Source organism: Erpetoichthys calabaricus, chromosome 1 (assembly GCF_900747795.2).
Source record: "Erpetoichthys calabaricus chromosome 1, fErpCal1.3, whole genome shotgun sequence".
Taxonomy (NCBI): Eukaryota; Metazoa; Chordata; class Cladistia; order Polypteriformes; family Polypteridae; genus Erpetoichthys; species Erpetoichthys calabaricus.
In genome coordinates, this window is record NC_041394.2 from 188,087,146 (window position 1) to 188,114,338 (window position 27,193).

The 27,193-nt window shown below is 36.9% G+C and overlaps 1 protein-coding gene across 3 annotated transcripts in view; it reads left to right on the forward strand.

Annotated features, from left to right (window-relative positions):
- The window catches only part of LOC114658133 (tetraspanin-9-like), a 318,249-nt gene that overhangs the window by 171,153 nt on the left and 119,903 nt on the right, over positions 1 to 27,193 (forward strand). For 2 of the 3 annotated variants that reach the window (XM_028810215.2, XM_028810207.2), the window contains one exon: positions 15,268 to 15,347. In XM_028810215.2, coding sequence (XP_028666048.2) covers positions 15,285 to 15,347 — 63 coding nt within the window. In that variant the 5' untranslated portion in view covers positions 15,268 to 15,284. Of the gene's footprint in view, positions 1 to 14,376; positions 15,348 to 27,193 lie in introns of those variants that run through there. The other variant, XM_028810197.2, reaches the window with a different exon arrangement.

Sequence of the window (27,193 nt, forward strand, 5' to 3'; positions counted from 1 at the left end):
ACAACAACAACATTTATTTATAAAGCACACTTTCATACAAATTATGTAGCTCAAAGTGCTTTACAGGATGAAGAAAGAGAAAAAAAGGCAAAATATATAAGAAATAAAATTAGGAAATACTAATTAACATAGAATAAAAGTAAGGTCCGATGGCCAGGAGGACAGAAAAAACAATTTCAAGCATTTGAAAAAAAAAAAGAAAATGCAACAGCTACACAGACAAAATAAATCATTAAAGTTTAAGCAGTGATATGTTTTAGCATTTTTTGGCTTTTTTTTTTCCCAGTATAACATAAATGTGTTGTCATTCAGTTGAAATTAATACATTTAGGAAGTTGTAATTTTCAAATATTGATTTGTTTTCATTTTGGTACTGTTTTATTTTGCTGTGCTTATATTTGTTCATTTCAGTATTTGTTACAGTGCATCCCACACCTTTTATTTGTCTTCTTCCAAAGGTAACATGTTGACAGCATAGAAAATTACTTTAATTTTTGTAATGCTCTAACACATTTAAAATATGTATGGACTGTGCTTTCTCACAGTATTGTTAAGAGATTTCTGCAAGATAAACATGTGATGGTTATTACATTGGACAATGAGACATTTTATCATGGAAAATATGTTTTTCTGAGATTTGTGACTTTCATGAATTGACGATAATTGATCAATTCTTAGAAAAGAAAAATATTAATATTAAAAGTTACTTCTGTATAAATAGTAAACATGTACAATGTTTTGTAGTTAATAGGTTCATCTGAGTTTAAACGTTCATTATTCAGGCATTTATCTAGATGCCAATCCTTTTAAGTTGTATCATCTGTCAAGTGAGATAAGAGTAACTTGGGCAAATGGTAACAAAAAAAAAGCATAGAACTCTTGGTGTAAAGTGTATACAGTAATCCCTCGCTATATTGCGCTTCGCCTTTCGCGGCTTCACTCCATCGCGGATTTTATATGTAAGCATATTTAAATATATATTGCGGATTTTTTGCTGGTTCGCAGATTTCTGCGGACAATGGGTCTTTTAATTTCTGGTACATGCTTCCTCAGTTGGTTTGCCCAGTTGATTTCATACAAGGGACGCTATTGGCAGATGGCTGAGAAGCTACCCAGCTTACTTTTCTCTCTCTCTTACGCTGACTTTCTCTGATCCTGACGTAGGGGGATTGAGCAGGGGGGCTGTTTGCACACCTAGACGATACGGACGCTCGTCTAAAAATGCTGAAAGATTATCTTCACGTTGCTATCTTTTGTGCAGCTGCTTCCTGAAAAGACATGCTGCACGGTGCTTTGCATACTTAAAAGCTCGAAGGGCACATATTGATTTTTGATTGAAAAACAAACTCTCTCTCTCTCTCTTTGTCTGCTCCTGACGGAGGGGGTGTGAGCTGCCGCCTTCAACAGCTTTGTGCCGCGGTGCTTCGCATACTTAAAAGCCAAACAGCCCAATTGATTTGTTTGCTTTTCTGTCTATCTCTGTGACAGTCACTGCTCCTGACACGCACTCCTTTGAAGAGGAAGATATGTTTGCATTCTTTTAATTGTGAGACGGAACTGTCATCTCTGTCTTGTCATGGAGCACAGTTTAAACTTTTGAAAAAGTGACAAATGTTTGTTTGCAGTGTTTGAATAATGTTCCTGTCTCTCTACAACCTCCTGTGTTTCTGCGCAAATCTGTGACCCAAGCATGACAATATAAAAATAACCATATAAACATATGGTTTCTACTTCGCGGATTTTCTTATTTCGCGGGTGGCTCTGGAACGCAACCCCCACGATGGAGGAAGGATTACTGTACTGTTTTACTTACAACATAGGTTTTTTTTTACTAATTATGCTGATTTGAATACATTTCACTCTGTAACGACCAACTTACTCTCCCTAACCGGCAGCTACACCACCAAGACCCGTGGCCTGGCAAGCTGAGGATGTTAGACCCGACAATCCATACCTCTTCCAAATAAACTTCCCCAATCGACAATCAAAAATAAGCCAAAAAACAAACAATATGTAAAATAATAAAGTGAATATATATTAATAAAAAAAGAAATGAGCAAACTCCAAACAATATATAAACATATATAAACAATATATATATATCACACCCCAACCAGGCCCGACATAACACTCAACCCCGAAAGTGAGCGGTGGAAAGTAATAATAAAAAGGTGCAGTAAAAAGTTAATATACAACACAAACCCTCCCTTGACCCCACACTGAACATGAAATTAATGAGACACACATAAAACATGAAACGCACATAAAAGTCCGGAAAATTAAACGGAAAAAGAATAATGTTTGTGAACCTGGAAAAAGTGTCCTACGGCAATTATACAGATGAGAATGATGGCTTGCTCCTCTCCCCAGATAACAAGGAATTGTCTGACCGTGCTTATCCTCTGTACATCGCCGTAGTCCAGAACCCTGGGGTTTTGCAGTGCAAAAGTGAAGTTGTCAGGCACTGAAAGTGGCAAGTAGAAAAAGGTGTAACTGATCTGGATCGCTGCTTTCTCCTGGCTCTGCAATGAATGGGCGGAAGTAAAACAGATTTCTTTTTTTCTTTTGTTTTTTTTTCTTCTTTTTGACCTCCTGTTTAAATAGTAAATGTCCCAGATGCAGGTGATGGGATTGACAGGACAAATCAATATGAGGGACCACCGTTCCACAGTGTTATTCTTCCACCTTTGTTTCCAGGGGAGCATTTTTACATAGACACACAAACCATGTAAACAGGAGAACACTACGAAAGACGGGACTCAGCACAAAATACACTTATGTCAATGTTAATCGTGTAGTACAAATGTACACTTAGAATTCAACCCCTTCCAGAAAGTGTTTCCACTTCTCCAAAGCCCACACAACAGCCAACCACTCCTTCTCAGCCGTAGAATAATTGAGCTCAGCACCTTTCAAAGCCAGCGAGTCATATCCAATTACTCACTCCTCATTGTTCTTAAATTGGGTCAGCACAGATTTATGGTACCACCCCACCAACCCCGGGAAGTGCTACAATGTCTTCAGGTTAATGGGTGTGGGGTAGACCCCTTTGACGAAATAACGTGCTTGAGGAAGTGGATTTGAGGTTGAAGGAAAGTACACTTCTTTATGTTCAGCATGAGGTGGGCATTGCGCAGTCTCCGGAAGATTGTATCCAAGTCCTGGAGATGTTGTTCGAGAGAAGTGGATTAAATGATGACATTGTCAATGTAAACAAAACATACTTTGCCAATCAACCCCTTCAGGACTTGCTCCATGAGCCGCTGGAAGGTGGTTCCAGCATTTTTAAATCGAATGGCATGACTGGAACAAGCCTTCCGGGGTGATGACTGCAGGCTTTTTCTTACTCCGTTCATCCATTGGCACCTGCCAGTAGCCGCTGCATAGATCTAACGTGCTGAAAATTGAGGCTCCATGCAGCGACTCCAAGATGTCATGAAACAGAGGCATAGGTTATGCATCTAGGCTGGTCTTTGCGTTCACCCTCCTGTAGTCCACACAGAAGCGTTAACTGCCATCTGATTTCTTGACAAGAACTACAGGGGATGCCCTGGAGGAAGAGGAGGTTTTGATTATTCCCCCAGCAAGCATCTTGTCTAGATGTTCTTTAATTAGTGCCCTTTCTGTGGAGAAACCATTATGCTGGGTGCCGAACAAGGACTTCATCGGAGGTGTGGATCTTGTGGGTGACCCCACATGCGACTCCCAGTCGTTCAGTCCACACCCCCAGGCTACTTCTTTAGCACCGGACTCACCACTTCAGGTTTTTCCTCCACAGAGGCTGCTGCCGAGATGTCATGGTCCCTCCTCTCGGTGGCGTAGTATCCTACGTAAGTCCAGCCCAGCCTAGATTTCTGTATGAAGTTGTATACCCCTTCCCCTGGAACTGCATACCCCTGGGGATGAAGATGAATAGTCATCTTGACTGTTGTTAATGAGTCCAACCACAGGAGTAGTGGGATGGACAGGTGCCGGTCTTCCAGGACATAGTTGTCAATCTCCCAAAAGGTGGAATGTAAATTATACCTCAATGGGACTTTGCCCGGTGCCGTGTGTTCACTCCCGTCTGCCAGCACAAACTTGACGGATGGGGCAGATGACAAGCTTAAAATACAGTTTAGCTTTTTAGGTATCTGAAACTTCTTCTTAGATACCCATAAATGTTAAATTGGCTTGCCATTCATCTTTCTTTTTCTGGAACAAGCAAATGAGTATATGTGGTACTAACATGGGTGAAATAATTTTTTTGAAGCAACAGTCTAGTGGTAAAAAGTCACTTATAGAGCTGTGTGTATAATCACATTTTATTTGTGGAAAACTTCAGTGCAACTCAGTCAAATTCAGTGAAGTTATAAGCATTTTTTCTCTACATATACATCAGTAATAAGTGGACATTTAAGTTTATTATTGACATTTTGCTGTGAGTAGAATAATTTTAGTCATTTGTGCAATAAAAAATATCACTATTTTTTCCTTTTATTTTCATCACTATTCTATTACATTGTAAATTAGGATGCAAATATCAGACTAGAAATTTCTGTTATGCAAGGTTGCCCTAGGAGCTGAAGAAGTAAGTCTGGAGTATTTCAAGTAGAATACCATTTGTACTAAGTCATTGGCTTATGCAAAATTAACTTTGAAACAAACATTATAACAAAGGCAGATGCATTACAATGATCATTGAGGATGACTGTGCTAGTCAGGGCAAATCCAAAGATGGCATTAAGAGTGTTAGGAGTTATTGTTTATTCCAAAGGCCAATGAATGCATTTTAGACATACTGTAAATTACTTGTACCATCTGAGTTGAAGGAGAATTAGCATCATGTGGTCATGGTAGACTGATATTTTTTTTCCATAACTGCTGTAATACTGCTGTAGAAAATGAGATAACCTGTGCAGAGAGAGGTATTTCATGTTTACCCTAAGTTAAAGAAGAATTTATTCCTTGAAAGGTTGCCTTCTACTCGTTGTCTGTTTTCCTTGGTGAAAGACCTTCCTTTACTTTAAGGAGTTGTTGCTAAGAATGACCTGAGTTGTGTATACAGTATAGGTATTATTTTGAAATTACTCTTTTATCAGTGTTTTTTTTTAGTAGTATCACTTTTGATACTACTAAACGTATCACTTTTGTTTAAATGGTATAATTTTTGACACTGATCTATATTGTTGTTAACATTATCTCTTCATAATGAAAAATAATCTGCAATAATATATAATGTATAAATATGCAAGGACATAGCTAGATACTAGGGTTATGCCAGAAGACAATACCACATATTTTGATGAAGACTGAAAAACACATTATTTGATTTGAAAGCTACATTTCATTATAATAACACAGATTCAAAATATCTCCTGCATTTCTACCAGATTCTCATTGAGTTTTGAACCACTGAGATTTCTGTCAAACTTAAAACAATTTTTAGATAATGGCACATAGTAGAACTAAAAGATATGTAGAATTCAATAGCTGAACGAAATTGCGTTTCTCCAGGCTCAATGTGCAGACATAAAAGACAGGTGCATAAAAGACATGTGCACGCAAGACAACATACAGACATTACAAACATTTCACTTCTTACACAGAAAGTAGGTAAGACAGCGTAAGACAGTACAAGGCACAGTACAAACAATAAATACAAAAGATATATATAAATGTAAGCCAGTCAGTGGGCGAAATATAATATGAAAGAAAATGTTGCACATCGTTTCACAATGATTGTGTTATTGCACTATATGGATACAATATTTATACATAATATATACAATGTAATATTGTATAATATTACAATACAGTATAATGTAAACTTAAGACCTATTTGTGGTAATAAAGTGCACAGTAAGTAAGAGAGCAAAAGGTCAAAGGTTATTTAACAGAGTTTAGTATTCTGATGGCCTGGGGGAAGAAGCTCCTGTTAAATCTGGTGGTTCTGCAGTGCATACTGCGGTAACGTTTTCCAAAAGGGCAGAAGTTCAAACAGCCCATGTGTCGGGTGTGTGGGATCTTTTATGATCTTAATGGATCTACTCTGGCAATGTGAGTAGTGTAATTCTTGAACAGATGGGAGTGAGGACCCGATGATTTTCTCCGCTGTCCTCACCACTCTTAGAAGTATCTTCTGTTCAGCGACAGTGCAGCTACCATACCAAACTGAGATGCTGCTGGTCAATATACTTTCTGTAGTGCCTCTGTAGAAAGTTGAAAACAGGAGAGGGGAGGTTTGCTCTTTTCAGCCTTCGGAGAAAATGAAGTCGCTGTTGTGCCCTCTTGACAAGAGAAGTGGCATTTGTGGTCCATGTCAGGTCATCTGTAATGTGCACTCCCAGAAACTTGGTGCTTCTCAATGACTCCACACTGTTTCCATGGATTGTAAGTGGCCGGTGTGGCATGTGCTTTCTCCTGAAGTCAACAATGATCTCTTTTGTTTTGTTGGCATTCAGTGCCAGGTTGATTTTTCCACACCAGGCAATGAGTTGATTGACTTCCTCGCTGTATGCGGAGTCATCGTCATTACTGATGAGGCCCAATACTGTTGTGTCATCTGCGAATTTTATGATGTGATTCGAGTTGTAATTGGCACAGCAGTCGTGAGTCAACAAGGTGAATAGTAGGGGGCTTTGAACACAGCCCTGGGGAACCCCAGTGTTCATGATGGTAGTCTCAGAGGTGTTTTTACCAAAACGTACTGTCTGGGGTCTGTCTGTGAGGAAGTCTAACAACCAGTTACACAGAGGGGTGCTGATGCCTAGTGGCTCCAGCTTCTTTACCAGGTGTTGTGGGATGACAGTATTGAAGGCGGAGCTGAAGTCAATAAAAAGCATCCTCACATGACTGTTCTTATTTTCCAGATGAGCTAGTGTCAAATGGAGTGCCGTTGCTATGGCATCATCAGTGGAGCAGTTTGCAAATTGAAGTTGATCATATGTAGCAGGCAGTCAGGATGTGATGTGATTTTTGACCAACCCTTCGAAGCACTTCATCATGATGGGTGTGAGTGCTATAGGGTGATAGTTGTTCAGTGATGATGTTGGTGAGTGGCAGTGGAATAATAGTAGTGGCTTTGAAGCACTGAGGAACAATGGCTTGTCTTAGGGAGAAGTTGTACATGTCTGTGAGAACAACTGTAAGTTGGTCAGCACAGTCTCTGAGTACACACCCTGGTATGTTGTCGGGACCTGCAGTTTTCCGTGGGTTGACCTTACGCAGGGCTCTCTGAACATCACTGTGGTCGAGACAGAGTATTTCATCGTCCATAGTAAGAGGGGCTTTTATTGCTGTTTTGTTGTTATTTTCCTCAAACCGGCTAAAATATATGTTAAGTGTGTTGAAGAAGTCTGTGTTATCATCACAAGGTGGTGGGGAGGGTTTAAAGTCCGTAATAGACTGGATGCCTTGCCATAGGCACTTGGGATCTTTTGAGTCAGTGAAGTGACTCTGGATTTTATGCTCATAAGCTCGTTTTGCTGCTCTCATGCCTCGGTTCAAGTTAGCTGTAGCGGATCTGAGAGTGTCTCTGTCCCCGGATTTGAAGGCCGTATTACATGCTCTCAGAAGGGCATGCACCTCCCTGGTAAACCACGGTTTCTGGTTGGCACGTGTGGTGATGTTCCTGATCACTGTCACATCCTCCACACACTTGGATATAAATCCTGTCACAGACTCTGCATATTCCTCCAGGTTGATGTGCTGGTTAATTGTGGCAGACTCTCTAAACACATTCCAGTCCGTGCATTCAAAACAGTCCTGGAGTGCTGAAAGTGCTCCCTCTGGCCAGGTTCGTATCTGCTTTGTAGATGGTTTGCTTCTACAGTAGTTAGCAGTGGTCCGTATGCAGGAATTAGCATAACAGAGAGATGGTCCGAGTTTCCAAGGTGGGGGTGGGGAGTTGCCTTGAATGCCTGTTTGATGTTTGTGTAAACCCGGTCCAACGTGTTTACTCCACAGGTTGCAAAGTCAACATGTTGATAAAAATGTGGCAGAACTGTCTTTAGGTTGGCTTGATTAAAGTCTCCAGCAATTATATAAACACAGTCAGGGTTTGCAGTTTGCATTGCACTGACAGATTGATATAGTGTGGATAGCGCTGCCTTTGCGTTTGCCCTGGTTGGGATGTACACAGCTGTAATGCTAACAGCTGTAAATTTCCTCGGCAGGTAGAATGGTCGGCATTTCAGTGTCAAAAACTCTATATCCTCAGAACAGTGGCTCGAGACAAGTTCAACATTTGTGTACCAGTTGTTGTTTGTGTATATACATACACCATCTCCCCGAGATTTTCCACTGAGAGCATGAGTCCTATCTGCTCGAAAGTTTGTTAGCCCGTCCAGGCTAATCGTGCTATTGGAAACAGCGGAGTTCAGCCATGTCTCGGTAAAAATGAGTGCACAACAGTCTCTCACCTTGCATTTTGTGGTTAAATCCAGTCTTAGGTAGTCCATCTAGCGAGCGGACATTAGACAGCAGAATAGATGGAAGCGCTGGTCAGTGTGGATTAGCCTTTAGTCTAGCGGTGATACCTGCCTGAGTGCCTCGCTTGCGTGGTCTTCCACACCGCTTGCGTTGCTTCCCCTTGCGGCCGGTGATGGCAGGTGGTACCGCTGCTGTGCAGGCCTCTGAGTCTTGCTGCCATAGTATTCCCAGTCCACGTAGAATTTGGAGATCTAAAGCCAGCAAATCGCTTGATAATGTACTGGATTGATCAGATGCACGAAGTAAAGTGGATTGATTATAGGTAATTTTCGTGAAAGAACATAACGGAGAAGACATTACATTTAACGAAAAACGCACATTGTTAGCAGGAGCCAGAGTAGCCACTGCCACACATGGCGCCGCCATTAGAAGATGCTGGCCCCATTAGAAAATAAGGGTAGAAATCACACTAGATTTTTAATAAAGAACTTACCTATATAAACTAGAGTTTAACTACACTTGTTCTTCTAAGCAGTGCACAATTTATATTGGGCTAGTTGGAAAGGTCCTGCTTAATGTACTTCAGGAATGAGTTAATAAATTCTTGCAGTATGCTAAAAGGAAACCGTTCAGATTTATACCAGCAAGCAAGTTTATACTATATAATGCACTAATGAGACTGCATCTGGAGCATTGTGTGCAATACTGGCCACCACCATACAATAAAGACATAGCAGCACTTAGAACTGTGTGAGAGCAACCAAATACATTACAAGACTTAATGACATGTCATACTCTACAGACTCCTAGAATTAAACCTGTTCCATATCGAGCAAAGGACTGTATGGGGTCTTAAATCAGGTCTTCAACATACTCAAAGGCATTGATAAACTAGATTCAACATAATTCTTTCAGCTTAAGGGTGAATTACATACTCAAGGACACCAGTGAAAATCAAGGGAAAATGCATAAGCCAGAAAGCACTTCTTTACTACAGAGATTTGGACTTGAACCAGAAAGCCTGACAACCTTTAAGAGGGATCTGGATCAGGTATTGGGGCAGCTTAGCTATTATCTAAACAAATGGTCTTGATGGGCTGCATGGTCTCCTCTCATTTGGCAAATTTCTAATTGTATCTACCTTTAAAGGAAGTAATATAATTTCACTCAAATGTATCTTGATTATTGTTACCTCCAGGGCATGTTGAAATCAGTAGTCTAGATTTAAGATATTGTGTCAAGTAGCTTAACGCTGCCCCTTTAGGTTTCTGGAAACTCTGCATTATTTTACAAACAAATAGTAATTCAGTAGCAATAGTAATATGTAGAGGCAAAAAAGATATGCTTTCTTCTATCATTACTAATAGGTTAATCATCAGTATACATAATGGAATGTACCGAAGCTTCAGAAGTTACTTAAACTGTCTCAGATGTTTTGAGTATCTGGTTCAGTATGTTTGTAACTTGGAAATTTGGAAATGGCAGTCTTATTAAGAAAACTGTTTTCTTGACCATGATTATTGATGGATTATGATGAATTATTATATTAAATCTTAAATACCTAATTTCTTTTCTAAAAAAGAATATGCTGTAGTTTCATTCATTTGTCAAATTATTTTGCTAACCACAGAGTGCGTGCTTAAGATTTGCTTTCGATATTGCAGGCCCCAGGTCAATGCATTCAGTGTGTGGTAAATACAACAACTCCAGACATAGGTAAGTCAGATTTGTCTCAAGCATTTAATTTAAAAAAACCAGCAGGGTTGAGAGTGTTGAGTCCTGAAGATAGCTGAGAAGCTCATCTGACTTCCTTTGAAATAGGCAAACTGTGTAAAGCCCTTCTGGTGTCAGTCAGGCCAAGAACCTACTTGCTAGCCAATATTTGCTCCAAGCATTTCAGAAAGATCTAATTAACCGGACAAATGAATGTAATATCTGCTCTAAACAGGGTGTGATGATAGTACTTGATGTTTTTTAAAGCAAATTTCTTCTGTTGCTCATAGATTATTGGAGAGTACATATTGAATAGTGTTTAAATCGAAGCATGGGCCATTTTCAAATGGCATGCGTTTTTAGTAATCAATGATGCTTGTTAAATGACCCTGTGGAGCACTAATTAATGTCTTATTACAGCTGACATTGAGATTAAAACCAAAGTATTGAGTGAGCCTGTCAAAGGATATATCAAATGGGTGTGCTCACATACAAATTCTCTGCTGGTCTTTAATTATCCAATAAATCTTTATGCTTTCATAAATAGCACTAACTGTTTTCCATATGTATGTTTTCCATTTATTCTGATGGGGGCACTTGTTTTGCAATGCAGCCTGTATGACTGACAGATCCTATTTTTTGTTTTTGTTTTGAGTATGCTGTTGAGTGTTGTCTTATTTTGAAACCCATCTTCCCTGAATTTGTAATTCAGTTCTTGCTGTTTTTAAGTTTTTTTTCCCCTCTAGTGTATTAAAATTATGGATTTTATGGTTAAATTATTATAATTTATATATTATAATTTTCTCTATACATGATAAAAAAATGTAAAGAGCTTACATCTTTTATCTTCTTTTCTACTGCAAATTTAACTTAATAAATGGTCATTCAAATGAAACTATCTCCCATCAATAAATTGCCTAAGCAGTTGATTGTGCTTTGTGAGAAACATTAGAAATGCATAGGCCTCATGGTTGAAGATAAAATTATTCCCTCTCCTCCTACCACATAGATAAATCTTCTGAGCCTGAAGTTATAATAAAACCACACATTCTTGCAGAAGAGCACACACACACACAAACAATCATCATGCGGTATATGATGTGAGTTTAGAGTTTTTTTGTTTATCTAAGACGCTTGTTTCCCTATGTGTGGGATATGCATCCCACACAATGCAAACTGCGTTGGAACAATGTGTTGATTTTTTTTATTATTCTAAAGCTATATGAGAAATAAAACACAATTTATGAACTCAATGATTATAAACCAGACCATTCTATAAAGTCCTGCTAAACAAATGAGAGAGCTCTCAGTTGCAAAAGATGAAAATATATTTTTCAATCCCTTTGTGCGTCCAGGTGTCCGTGTGTGTGTCTTCTGGTGAAGTGCGCATGCGCGGGGCTTCTGGTGAAGTGCGCATGCGCGGGGCACAGTGCGATGCGCGATATTACTGTCAGAGAAAGTTACAGGCGTTTTACGGAAATACAAACCAGTATTACTGCGAGAGGAAATTAAAGGTACACAATACAGTGATGCATATTACAGCCACATACAAGCCAGTATTACTGTCAGAGGAGATTAAAGGCATATTACCGACGCACATGCCTGTATTACCGCCAGAGAAAATTAAAGGTATATTACGGACGTATAAGCCAGCGGACGTACAAGACAGTATTACTGTCACAGAAAATTAAAGACACACAATACACGGTGGCAGCCCACGAAGAACGGTCAGCTCAGCAAGTAAACATCAACAAAAGAAAGGCTGAAAGAAAGAAAAATACGACCAACAAAAAGAATGAGGTCAAAGACCCTTGCCGTTTAATATAGACTGTTCCTACTAATGTTTATGCACTACTGTTCTAGCGCCCATTATTGTATGGGCTAAATGACTAGTATTTAAATAATTTTACATCAAATAAATATTCTCAATCATATGACAGGGAACCTGCTTTGAGTTGCAAGATACAAGTTGTACTGATGAATGGCTAAACGTGAAGGTGTCTAAAAGCAGCTGAAGTCGGTGGTCACACTTGCGTGATGGTTTTAAAAATTCATCCTCTCAGACTGATAAGTCTTTTTACATTACAGTAAGTGATTGGTGATGCTGTTAACTTAAAGATTGATGCATATATGAGACACTAGCAGAAGAACATATTAGAAACATGGACAATTTACATACTGTGTGTATGTACCATATATCGTCTAGATACCAGTATGTACAACAGAATTTTAATCTTAGACTATTCCCACAGTGTTTCCTACTGATATATTTATTTAGTTTTAGTGCAGAGCAGTTACACTGTGGTGTAATGAGCAGCCAGAACCACTGCAGTGGTTCTGGCTGTTCATTATATGGTTATAGCCTTTTTCATGTATGTAATGATAGATCATTTTTGTATGTTTATATTGCACTAGGTGCACATTTTTCATTACACATACATTACACGCAGAACAAGAATCTTGCAATGAATTTTGCATTCATGTGACTAACAAGGTTAAGTCAAAAAACCTATATCTCAGGCTCAAAAAGCTTACTTATCCTAACACATTTACATTGCTTTGCATTACTGTAGGTTGTTAAATAGTTTGAAGAACCCCAGAGAAATTACATTTATAACTTATTAAATGCTATTTAAGAATTAATTTATTTGTACAAGAGACCGAAACTTCCACAACACTGTGTTCAACTAAGCAACAAAGAAAAAAAATGAATGAAACTTTTGTACCAATACCATAATTCATTAGTGAATATTGGTAAAGTCAATATAGCTTTATAATAGGTTTATTAAGTATGTTGCATATACAGTAACTAAAATAGTGATAAAAGAAATAGTGAGAAAAGAACCTGGCATAAAGATCAGTTGTATAATTTAATGATTTTAATATACACTACCTGCAACTTAAACAATATATATTCAAACTAGGGGGCCAAGCCCCAGTTGAGGCTGGTAGGCCACTGCACTTGCGGCCAAAATCACGAAATTCTATAAATATGTAAAAGAAAAATTAATTATTATTTAACTGAGTAAAAATCATGAAATAAGAATAAAATATTTACTCTCTTACCGATTGGAGTATTCCCATTAAACTGAGGTCCACTATGCTCAATGAGCATTTATAAGAGACTAAATAAATGATCCATTCATTTTAACTAACATTCTTATAGATGACTCATCACGTGAAAACTAAAGTGGTATGCAATGGGTCATCGTAATTCAACCTTCAGCTAAAAACCACGACTTTCTTGATATTTTAGTTTATAATTTAAAAACGGAATAAGAATCTGAAAATCTAACATCACATTAAATTTCGTAAATTCTGAAAAGAATGATACCAAACATATATATGTAGGTTTTAAAATAAGCCTGATTTAAAGTGTTACAAAAAAACGTCACATAAAATCGTTTCACTTTTAGGCTTAGGATTTTATATATAGAGAGCAGATAATATAATTATCTAATGCCTTTGATTGATTTCGGTATTTGTTTTACACATGCAAGAAAAGTTTGTAAACTTTAGTGACCCTCTTAATCACTTTTTAAATGTCTTATTACTTGAATATAAAATATTACAGTATGTCCAAATATGTAATTACACCATATTTTAAAGTAGTAACATTTTAGTTCTTAAGTAATGAATTACCAAATTAAACACAGCACTTTATAATCAACATTGAATTCTGTCATACAGTTCTGTATAAAGATATTACTTGTGTCTGTTTAATTTTTGATAACAGTATTTACAACCATAAACTTACCCAGTGTGATCAGAGTTTAAATAAAAAGTGGATTTTTTATTCCAGAAACAGTCTTTTGGGGTAAAACAACTGGAGACAGTAACTTTTATATTTGAAAATGTGGTAAAATAAAAAAACACACATTAAACGTGTTTTAAAAATGCTGTATTAGATACTTCATGGCTTTCCATTAAGCAGCATACATAACCAGTAACAACAGGGTATGTTAATATTCATTTCAAATCTCAGATCTTCTTGCCTTCCTTGTACATTATGATTTGGTTTTAATTATTCGATGATCTCACATGAGCATGACACTCCTGAGTGAATTGCTCAGTTAAAGTTGTATGGCTTTCTTTAAAAAAAAAAAAAAGTGGTGGTTTTCAGGGGGGCTGCTGATGATATGCCAGTTTAAGACTTTGTATCACAAGGACAAGCCCATTTCATGAGTGCTGCTTTTTTATAGGCTGGCAGCTTGACAGTGGAGGAGGGGTTGTAAAGGCACTGGAGAGCTGGGCTGTATTACTGAATAGATGAGGCTGGGATGCCTGAAGGAAATACCCTTTAGATGCAGCTCAAATTATAGATCATTCGCTGCAGTGACACTCGACGGGAAAGAAGAGTGGGATTTTTACAGCTAATTCCTGAATAAGAATCCTGGCAGGCAGTAGCAAGCTGAATTGGTGTGTGAACAGAGCAAAAGACAGACTGAAGGAAGGGACAAGCACAGCCTGAGAAAGTCTCCAGTGCCCCAGCAGTGCTGATAAAGTCTGCCGGTGATGGATCGCTCAAGCTGCTGAATTTTGCAGTTCACATTCATCAGCTGTAAAGTTTGCATTTTAAACATGAAAAGGAACAGGATCAAATCTGCCAAATGAAAATGCATATTTTTGAACTTATTTGAATGTAAAGCAAGTAGAAATGAAGAATAAGTACACTTAACGGGTTTCTTTTTTGTTTTTCCTAAATGTATGTCATCTCAGAAGTGGATACTTGATCCATACTGGTTCTGCCATAGAATCATAGCAGCAGGTGCATCAGTCAGACATTTACAGTTTACATTTTACATGGTATACATACACTTTTTTCTTACTTAAATACCAAGTCATGGTAAAAAGTGAAAGTAGAACCTTTGCATCATCACAAGACAATGGAGAAGTCAAGTAGTGAGGAATCGTCAATTCAACGTAGCCCATCTGTCGACAGCAGAGACTCTGACTTTGCAAAAGCTTCTACATCGGGAAGGCAGTTTGGTGGCCGGGGTTTTACAGCTGGTGCTTTCTATGGCTCCACTGGCTCTCGTGGTCAAAGTCACACTACTGGTCCAAAGGATGATAAATACTGTGCACCTAAAGGCAGCAAATACGTAGTATTTTACCTGGATCTATCCTTTGTGTTCCTTTTAGAATTTAAGAAGTGCAACATGGCAAGGGGATGTCTCTGTTTTCTGAAGTACATAATGTTCCTCTTCAATCTCATTTTCTGGGTAAGTGATCCTGGCTTTTTCACAGTTTATCTGATGAATCTAAATCCTTTCACTGTGTAGACTGTATTGTGAATGTTTTATATAGACAAGTAAGTTGATGCTTGGCTTACATTTGCAAGAATTTCAAAATTATACATTAATGTGTGCTGTAAATGTTCAGACTTTAAGGAAAATGATCCTGGAGGTTTAAATGCGACATTTATGACTTAAATTGCTTATTCCAATTGAATGTTACCGCTTTTGTTTTCTTTTAAATATTTTACTTTGTAGTTTTTGACAATAACTGACCCTCCTATTACAAAAAAATTTTTAAAATGGTGAGTTTTATCAGTCTCTGTCCCAAAGGGAAAATTTCTGCCTACTCAGGAGGAATGATCTATAGAGGATATGTGATACAGAGCTATATATTTCTTGTTTCCTTGACACAAATTGTGTTTTTAATAGTTCAGTGTCTTGCTTTTTTAATTCTTCTTTTGGTGAAGCATTTTCTTTGACAGTAGGCTTTTCCAGAATAAATTAACAAGTTTTTTTTTGTTTTTGTATGATTGCACTACAAAATATGCAAAGATGAGAAAAGGCCATTCTTTTGAATAATTTAATCCTATCAAGAAGCCATCTGAAAAAGACAAGCATTTCACAACATGGTTGGTCCTGTTGACCTAGCACAAAACAGTTCAATCAGTTTGAGTCTTAATGAAAAGCAGGTCAGTATGCTTTGCAACAACAGGACAAGACAGAGTTAAAAAAAAAAAAAAAAAAAGTATGATTTTAGTAAGATAACCACTTTTAAATAAGAAATACTCCTGTTGTTCTCTTTCTCTGATGCATTATTTTTGGAGCAGCATGTATCTATGTTAGAGGCAATGCATTTAGATTACATCAAACAGATTATTCCTTTATCCAGGGTCTGCTTGCTGATCTCTGCTGAGCACATGTACAGTAATACTTAGAAATATGAGAATGAAATGCTTGGAGCAGCGCCTTGTGGCACTCCAGATTAACGCACTACATGTGGTGGCCTCTGTAAGTTTAGTTTCACTTAGTGCACTGAGTCTCACTGAGACTTTGAGACAAACCAAGCTGTACAAATTTTAAACCATAGATAATACAGCATCTCCAGTCAATAAATTGCTTTATTCTAATGGATTAAGCTTTAAATGTACTTCAACTAAAATAAAGTCGTTGTTTTTTTCCTTATATTCCACTTTAAGCAAATTGTATTAGCTATAATAAATTAGGTTCACATTCTTAAATTTATCTAAATATAAAGCTAAATTAAAGATTAATTGGAAAATTAAGGCATTGAATCAACATTTGCATCGACAGCAGTAGAAATACCTGGCAGTAGTCATCTGGTCAATTTTATTTGTTTAAGTGACTCTATTTGTTGTGTGTGGGAGTTAGAGGGAGAAAGAAATTAAATCATTTGCATAATATTGATTACAGAGCAGCATTTTTAAGGATTAGGGAGCAGAGATTCTTTCAGTTAAAAGTTTGCTTATAAAGCTGTGTTATTTAATAGTCCATGTCTCATTTTTTTCTCCCATTTTGGTCCAGTTAATAAGAAGCAATGGTTGCTGCTTGTTCATCTATTGTATTCATTTTGCATTTACACTTGATACATGCTTCAGGTTTTATTGAACTTAAATAGCAGTGCCCCTTGTGGATTTAGATCAACTGTATATTTGATCAACATGGTGCCAGGTGTTAGGGGCTTTAGTAAGGGCTCTCTACCAGGCCTTGGGCTGATGAAGCTTCTGATGGTAACTTGAAACAGAAGGTAAACACTACTAGGAACCCAATTTATTTCCCAGCATTTATCTATAGCTTGTAGGGGTTATTCTTAGATATCTGGATTTTCTTTCTTACAAAGATTAAGAGTCTTAGCCTAGGGTTAAGATAGATTATGCGTTTTTAAATCTGTTGCAAGGATTAGGCATATCTCTGTTTCACCTTTATTTACTCAGTGTGTTGAAAACTGGTGCCTGCAGTTTAGCAGCAACCTTTTGTTTTCTATTTTTTTAATCGATGTTTTAACTTTCTGTGTTCTTCATCTCACAGGGTTATATCTGAAGTAGTTTCTACTGTAATTAATTCTTTTCTTAGAGCACAACAAATTTATTCTCCTGTCCTGTAGAAGGTGAAAGTAAACTGGAGAATAAAGGAAAATGGTGGCAGCACTGAAATTAATTTAGCAGAGACTCCTAATTATTGTTTCAGCATCAAAACTGTCCAAACTTTATTTAAGACCAATGAAGAGATGTAATTTGAGTAATATGGTTAGCCACAATGAACATGAGACTGAAAATTATTAAATTGTAAAATTACAGTAAAAAAAAATTATCTTATTGGAGCATTACGTTGTTATGTTGAAAAAGCTAAGATCATCAAAATCTATTAAAATTAACTATATACATAATCACTGTTAATGACAATCTAGTAAGATCAAGATTATCTACACGACAGTGGATGCTCCTTGCTTTATAAACTATCATGGTTATCATGGTAACTTTACTGTGTGTTCCAGAAAGTGTAAAATTTAATTGGTGTTAGTAAACTATATCACCAGATATGCATTTCTGTAATTAAATTAACATCAGACAACAGCAGTTCACATTACTGATAGTTGTTAATTGTTTATGTGGTCTGTAAATACATAAGTAACATACAGATATAATTCTACATTTAATCACTGGCTTTCATCATTCTTAAATGAGAACTTTGAACATACTTTTTAAATTACTTTTGCCTTTAATATATAAGTAAAGGAACAAAAAGAAAAAAACCCGAGCACATTATCTTGCAAAAAGTGTCCAAATTTGAAATCAAATAATTTCTCCTGGCACTTTTACTATGATTTAGGTTTGTTATCTGCAATTTAAGAACATTCTTAATTCAAATGGTATCTGGTAATCTGTGAGAGATTGATTGATTGATAGGTGACATCTGCAAAAGATGTTACTAACATCACCCAGTACACATGATCGGTGGATTTCCCTGTCATTGTGTTCTCTATGGACTTCATTTTAAAGTGAATGCTAAGTGCTTTAACTACTATGGTCGGCTGAGATTTCATTCTTCACTAGCCTCCCCATTTAAGAATTTGGAATGGTTGTTTTTTCTGGAGGGATATGGCTCCCAAGCATTCCATTTACAGTATGGGCGAAAACTTTTTCTGCAAATTAAGTTTTAAACACAGTTGTTAGTTTCACTTTTGACTGTGAAAACGCAAAAAACATGTAAGTGTAGAGAGCAAATAAACCCCATAAATGAAAACAAACTTGCATAGTTCAACCATGCAAGAATATACAAAAATCAAATTAGACACCAGTCAGCCTATATTACCAATATCACTCTTAGCTGAAATAATTTTTTCTTTGAAGAATATTTCCATTTTCACTATTGGTTAATTTTTCTCTAGACACTACATGAATTAATTGGATTTTGTGTTAAAAAGTCTACTTTCTATAGTTTAGTTAACTTCTGCTTATTTTTATAACATTCACTTTTTAAAAAAAGTCAAAACTCTTTTCAATATTTGCATCTAAAAGACAATATTAGCACAAATCATAGTTTTGAAACATACATAAAATCTTGCTATAGGGAATTGTATATACTCAGAATGTGTATTCCTGCATATTGCAACAACTATCTTTTTCAGAAAAGACTGCAACCATTATGTCAGATAACTGCAGCTGTTGAGTTGTCATTATACAGCAAGATTTGATTTCATACATCTCTAGAGAGACAGAATTTGTTTCCTGGACTGCTGCAGAGCAGATCAAGACTCCACTCACTTGCTAGTGCAAATATCATTCTCCTGTGATATGTCTACAGGCAATTTGCTTGTTTACCCTTTTCTTGGCCTCCCAGTATATATTACCATAGCCTGTCTCACTGCATCTTTTAAAACCGGGCAGACATAACAAAACAATTCCATAGACAACAGTATGCTGTTTATTAGCCATCCATTCTTTTCCTATTTCCAGTCATTGATAAGACACACAAACACATTCACACTCATTAACTGATCAAATTAGCTTCACTATTCAATCTTTAAACAATATCTATAGATCACAAATAAACTCGGAGAGTATTTGCAAATGCATACTGTTAGTTACTAGGAGATGAAACCAGGTTTTTGGAGAGGTGAGGTAGAAGTGCCAGTCACTGTGCTTTATACTGTTTATTAGAAAGTGTTTATCAGTTGGAAATCATTAAAGACAAACTATATACTAAAACTTGCTTAGGACCTGTGACAAGAATAAAAGTGAATGGAGGGAATTTTCCAAATTTATTTATTGTATAGAGAACAATGTGTGACTTTTAATTAGTCATTTCTGTTGGCAGATGCTTTCATTATTGTTTCCGGATTTCCTAAATAGAAAATGAACGCACAAAATAAAGATGTTCACATGTGTATATTTGGGACTCATGTGGTAATGGTAGACAAGAATGACTGAAATTTGTCATCTTCCCAGTGCAGAGAGCTGATAAACAACACCGCTGTAAAACGTGTCAGTCATTTAATATGAAACTGTTAGGGAAAGGAGGAAGGTGAATGGAAGAAATGTGATTGTGTTAATAGTTGTAACAGGTTAGTAGCACCTTCTAATGAAGGGATTCACCTTAGAGCAGGCATGTCAAACTCACTACCATTGGTGGGCCGCTTCGACTGCCATATGTGCGTCAGCGGGCCGCACTGTAACAAATACTATTATACTATTATACAAAGTTACTGCAGCATTCTTTCCAATACTGAAAACTTTAAAAAAATGTAACACTTAAAGTTTAAAGAAAAGCAATTTATTTCCATACAGTTTCCAAACAACAGTGTAGAATTAGAGTCTTAGCCTCTTAGCTAGGTCCTTATTATATTATATTCATTATATTATATTCATTGCTTATATAGGAGCCTTACAGTGTGAGATTTATTTCTTTTGTCCCGACACTTGGCATCTCTTGTTAGTAACCAGTTTGTCAATATCAGGCTTGAAATCTTGTGCAGCTGCAGCTTTTATGATGGATGAAAGGTGCTCGACGATAAGTCTTGAGCGATGTGGGGTTTTGGTAGCTTTCATTAATGAAAACAATTGCTCATAAAGGTAAGTGCTTCTGAACATTGACAGTACTCTCGATGCCAACTTACGGATCTGCACATACGAGGGTGGCAGGTAAGCATACAAGCCTGGCACACCAACTTCGTTGTATTTTGCCTTCAGAATAGAATCTGACTGCACTTCAATCAATTCCATTTGGATATTCTCAGGCGCATTCTCAACGTTGCAAGAGAACAGTGCAATGCCCTTTTTGTGTGAACTGACATCACGAAAATGCTCACTGAATTCATTGCTCAGAAATTCAAGTTGGAAAACAAATCCTCCAAAAATCAAATTTTACTTTACTAAGTTTACTTCAAAGTTTATATTGTAAAATAAGCCGATAAGCAAAAAGACACCTGACCTACAAACTCAAAATCACAAAAATATGTTAATAAACAACTCACCATCTTCTCGCGTCCACTTCAGATCTTCAGCTGTAGTCTGCAGTAACTGTTCGTTACAATACTAGCACAAATTTACATGAAACTAGAGCAAAAAAACGTGAAAATATGCGGGCTATTACTACTCGTGATGGTCAGTTCTGCCCAGTGGCCAGTCTCAGCAGCCCAGTCAGTAGTGTAGCCTTAGCAGGGGCGGCTCTAGGCTCGTGGCGGCACAGAAAGAATCGGTGGCCTCTTCGCCTGGCAATGTCAATACGGTATCTTATGATGCACAGCGGATGGCCACATCCGTTGCAGACACTGCATAGCCGCCTCATGCTCATGACACGCTTCTATATACGCATGTCCGTAACTTGAAAACCAAGTGGTTACCCATGATATTCTCATTAAGGCAGAACGTTATAATACTACATAGAGCTTACTGCTCCAACTCTAGCGACATTTGTAAACACAGCGTACTGATTAACAAGAAACACAATGTTTTTCGGCCAAATTGCCATCAGCTGTGTCGTTATTTTATCTTTCTGTTTTATATTCAATATATATTGGCGTGTCGGCCCCTGGGATTTGGCGGCACTGTGCAGGTGCACAGTTAGCACATGCCTAAGGCCACCCCTGCTGCAGCCTAGCACTTCAGTTGTGATGCTGCGGCTCATTAACTTTGGTCAATGCTCGTGGCTATACTAGCAGATGACGTTTCCGGTACCGTAATGCCATGGGAAAACGCGCTTTTGTCAGAAGGCAGAAGTAAGAAAAGTCAATGAGTAACACCGAAGATGCAGAATGATTCAATCACAAACGATAGTAATCATTTTGTACAAGTTCAGTGCTAACTAGGATCTGTCATGTGGGCCGCACAGATTTCTGTTGCGGGCCGCATGTTTGACATGCCTGCCTTAGAGTGAAAGTGCACAACTAAGAAATGGTGTTGTCTCCAGGTGTATTAATAATGCGAAAAAAATAGCAATAATATAATCACTTTCAGGATGGACTATTTTTAACTGTCAGAAAATTGTGGGGCAAACCTCTTGCTAACAGTTTTGTGGTATTTCCAAGTGCTTTTTGCATTGATTTTTGAGCTATGCATCACTATTATTTACACATGGAGAAATTCCTGTTGGGATAATTCTTTATGTAATTATAATCTTAAAGAATTATTCAATCAATAATGTAACTGTAGGGCTTCTGAAAGCATATCTCTATTGGAATTTAATAATAAAAGGAAGCAAGTATCTAATCTAAAAAACACTTTAAAGATGTAAGTTCTCTCTTGATGCCTTTCACAGCTGACTGGGTCAAAGGAAGAAGAAGAATGACAGGAGCCTTTTATACATTCTAGTGCATATAGTCTTGAGAGATGGTAGTGAAATGACTATGGTGAAGATAAAAAGAGCATTATTAAATCTGGACATGTGTATTTGTTATATAGTCTAATTTTAGACACAGAATGAAAGACAGTACAGAACAGCAATCTGTATAAAATTTCTATTAGTAATAACAGTGTAACGGTAGCACCAAACATATGCCTTAAAGAGTTAGATTTTAACAACTAGGAGCGTACTTAATAAAACAATTTTCTATTCTTGTGTTGCACTTATTTGTTGTGTTTAAAGTATATATTAGAATGTGATTGCTGGCTGAAGATTTAAGACATGATGAGAAACAATTAAGATAAAGAAGCTGATTAAAGGTCTTGAAAGGTTAATAAGAAATAAATAGCTTCCTGTTAAGCAAAAAAAGGCCATTACAGACTTCTTTCAACAGACATACATCCTGCTTGGTTGCATCAGACTGGTACTAAAATTCTGTAGTTAAAGATGGAAATGAAAGGAGAGGCACACTCAAATGGTTGTGTTACTTTTGAATGGGTGCAAAATGTTATCGATGTACTAAACTGTGCCTGGAATACCTTTTGAAGTAAAATTCTGATAATCAGTATTGATTTTCATCATCATATTATTCTTTACTTTCTTCCCTATAACCTATTTTGAAATAAATGTTATTTACTTGTTAAGCAATGTATACACTAATAACAATAGTACATTTGGGATGCTCTGGGCTATTCAAAGCTGGTTTCTGCTTTAATTCCTAGACTGACCATGGTTCTTAGTAACCCTGAATTAGATGTAATAATGGATGGATGAAAAAATATATAAATATATGCACAAACTGTATGCCAAAAAAGGTTCATACCATATTGTATACTGTATGTAAATGAACATAAATGGAAAATGACCACATTTGAAGTAAACCTGCAATGTACAGTATGAGAATCCAGAAAGACAAAAGTTCAGTCATTGTTTCTCTGTAACTTTATACTGCACTCTTAAGTGCTCATTGACAAAATGCACAGAAATTAAGGCAGTGCTAGTGTATTGAACCCATGCAGGAATACTCATGGCATTTGAGCTATAGCTTCTAGTGATATATCACTCCAGGGGCCTCATGTATAACGGCGTGCGTAGAACTCACACTATAACATGGCGTAAGTAGAAAAGCGGGAATGTGTGTACGCACAGAAAAATCCAGATGCAGGAATCTATGTGCATGCAAACTTTCACGTTCTTCCACTACATAAATCCCGATCAGCGTTAAAAGTAACGCATGTGCACGCGCCTTCTGTCCCGCCCCAACTCCTCCCAGAATTACGCCTCTTTGAATATGCAAATCAATATAAATAGCCTTCTGTGAAAAGACAGTGGGAAAATAAAAGAATTTCAGTGAATACCAAGTGGAGGCAAAGGAAAAACGTACTATTTGTTGGTTTAAACAGTGGTATAATCAACAAAAGGAAGTTGATCGAGTGACATAGTGTCGGAGAAACTCGAAAGCTCAAGTTCACAAAGTCGCACAGTGCCCGAAATAAAAAAGAAGTCACATATCAAAGTCGGCGTGAAAAGACGACTCCTAGCCCACCATCTGAGTGTCATATGAAAGCTTATTAGGGTACAGAGAAAAAAAAATAGGCACACAGTGGGAAAAAAGCACGAAATGTCAACTTTAATCTCGAAATTTCCACTTTAATCACATAGTTTATTTTGTCATTAAAGTAGAACATCATAAACTTCATCTTAAAATCGTTTATTTTACTAGTTTCTCAAGTAGCACGTTAAATGCTTTGTTCTGTATTTGATCTTCTATGTGCTCTGTGTGTGAATCACTACGTGCTTCCGTTCTTTCTCTTTCTCCGACAGGACACAGAATCCATTGCATTCGTGATATTACAGCTCTCTGAATAATTAAAATACTGAGATGTATACGTGATATCTTTTTCATGATGATAGGAATGAAAGCATGTTATTAAACATGGGAACACGGTGGTGCAGTGATTGTTCATATCTCATGCAAGAGGTTTGCTGCGTCATGTACGACCTTCGATGAAATAATTTATTACAGGAGTACTGTCTCTTTCAAACTTACTAACCTCCAATTCCTGTCCTTACTTTTCTTTCTCCAAATACCCAATCGCCACACAATCAGCTCTGCAATAGACGTTAAGCCATCTGTAAGCTTAGAACGCTGATTATTCAAAACTTTTAAGGAACATTGAAATATCTGCGTAGTACATGTTTAATTATTGTATCCATCTATCCTTCCAGTGTCACGTTAGCACCAGCAATAATACAGCGCAAGGCAGGAGCTATCCGTGAACTAACTAGCGCTGCGGCACCGTGTCCTCACATGTTTAATTATTAACAATACAGATTATTTAAATAAAGTTAAAGTTTTATCTGTATACTATAAGCAACATATTTTGCTGCATTTCATCTTAAAAATGATATTGTCATCATACACGCTTTATAAAGTGGCGCAGGTTGTGCAATATTATAACTGTAGTGCAAGTTTACAGTGAGGCACCGGTAATTGTACTTATAAGTACAAACAGTTATACAAAGAGCACTTGATGGACTGATTGAGTGCGCTTATAGTTCTTGGGATGAAACTGTTTCTGAAACGCAAGGTCCGTACAGGAATGGCTTTGACACGTTTTGCCGTGGTTGAGGTAGTGTGTGCTTGAAACTGTATACCGAGAATTCTCTTTCCAATCATCTGCTGCTGTGATTCCCCACTCAGATACAGTGATATAAATACTCCGAGTGGTGCAGTGAGAGTAATATGGAAAAAGATGATCCGCTGTGGCAACCCTTAACGGGAGCAGCTGAAAGAAGAACAAGATGCAGTGAGCGTAACAACGCTAAAGCAGTTATGGTATTTGGAATACTATGGCTATTCCCTGGACCATTATATTGCTACAGGTTAATTACAATCAGATGCATTACACTAATAAACAATATGCAGTTAATTTCAGTGTATTTATAAAGCCGCGTCAGGAATGTGGGTCTAAGAAAGAAAGGGTGACCACACAGGAACAGTAGCACTGCTTTGACGCTGGGCGCCAGTCTGCAAAACCGAGCGGAGAAATTGCGTACGCCAGGGTATGAGGTACCGTGGAAATGTGCGTGGCTTTATGCCAAGTTTAGGTTTTATACATCGCGATTTGAGCGTGGAAACGTTTGTACGCAACATTTCTGTGCGTACGCACCGTTTATACATGAGGCCCCAGGTCTGTCATTAAAAGGGTGATCATTTTCTTCTTAAACAGTTATTTTGAACACCCATTTCAGTAGTGATTCTTATTTTCTGCCTAAAGTTGCCAGGAGAGGGTCCACTACTTGTGACTCTAAAAAGGATAATCAGAATATATAATGGTTAGATAGATGGGTAAATTGCTTCTTGTAATAAACTAAAATCTATTAGTTCATTATGTCATAGGTTCACTGACTTTGAAGTGATTAACATATGCTTAATATTTCTGAGTTGGTTTATTTTTTCACCTTAACCTTTTACTTATTGCTTCTCTGTTTTGGAATAGCATTGTGATAATATGCTATATTAAGCAGAGAGAAATTAACTTGTGCCAATTTTGACTGTTAATTTGACCCTGTTTAAAGAAGCTACTGCTGCTACTTGTGCCTCAGAAGAAATTAAGACTTATCTTGACCGCTGTTGAGCCTTAATGCCTATAGTTAACATGGTAGCTACTGTAGGCTGCAGAGCTAAGCAATACTATAACCTTTAAAAGAAAATTAACTTCAGATCAATGTCAATTTATATGCATCTTATGGAGCATTGAGAGGCTTTTTTTGTGGAAATGAATGAAACTGGGGAAAGTCTTAAAAGAAATAAAACAAGCATGTAGGTTTATGTGAGCATCTTAACAATGAAGTGAATGTACAGTATATAGAGCAATAGGGAATTGGAAGTGAACATAACATAAACAGAAAATGTGATGATTCCAATTTCTAGGGTTTGAAAAAATTAATTTGTATCACATTTCTGAAGTTGGATTTTATGTTTTGTAATGAAGTAGTGAACATGTGTATGGAAACAAGTTAAATAGTTAAGTAAAACTGATCATTTCTTCAGTTGATTGTATTTTTTTTTAATAACTCTTCAGTAGGTTCCTACTATGTTTGTTTTCGTTGCTTTGCTCCTGACCTCAGAATGACCTGTCATTTATATAACCTGTAGATAATTTAATTAAAGGCTTGCTTATATCGTTTTATACTGATGCTATAAAGGTCGGACCTTTTTTTTTCTTCTTTTGCTTCCTGTGGGGTTAGAAAAGCTGATCATAATTCAAATGTAAAAAAAAACTTAACCGATTAAAACATTTAGTCTTTCCATTGTTATGTTATGCTCTTTTATAATTATAATTAATATTTATTGCCTTGTAGGACTCCTTGGTACTAATGACTTTCATAAAGCCAAATCACATGTGATTCTGGAGATATTTTATGGCCAGATGTTTTTAGAAGAAATTATCCCTTGCTCACGTCTCCTCCTCCACCTTTGATCTATAGTACTCAAATCAAAATACATTAAAATGTTCTAGATAAGGAACACTCAGTATTCATGCAAATCTTCATTGATCAATTCACATGTTGGCAACTAATGAATAAAATAGCACTGACAGACAATGCTTAAGGTCCTAATTATTGGATTATACAGTTATCTGGCTGAGAGTGAGACCATAAGAGGCTGTTGTACAATCAGGCCAGTGATCATCACTGTAAAAGTGAAAAAGTTGATATTGTGTGGTTACTTTACATGTGAAATGTGATAACTTAAATAAATTCAATCTCAACAATGCAAGAGAATGATGGATAAAATGCATCTATATATTAAAGAAGCACATTACACTTCATAAATTAATTGAAAAATGTGAATGTATGCTTGATAATGTCTTTCCTCATAATAAACAATAATTTATAAAAGAATTATACTTATTTATATATGTGGATGTATTGATCATACAGTACATAAAATGCATGTATTTACA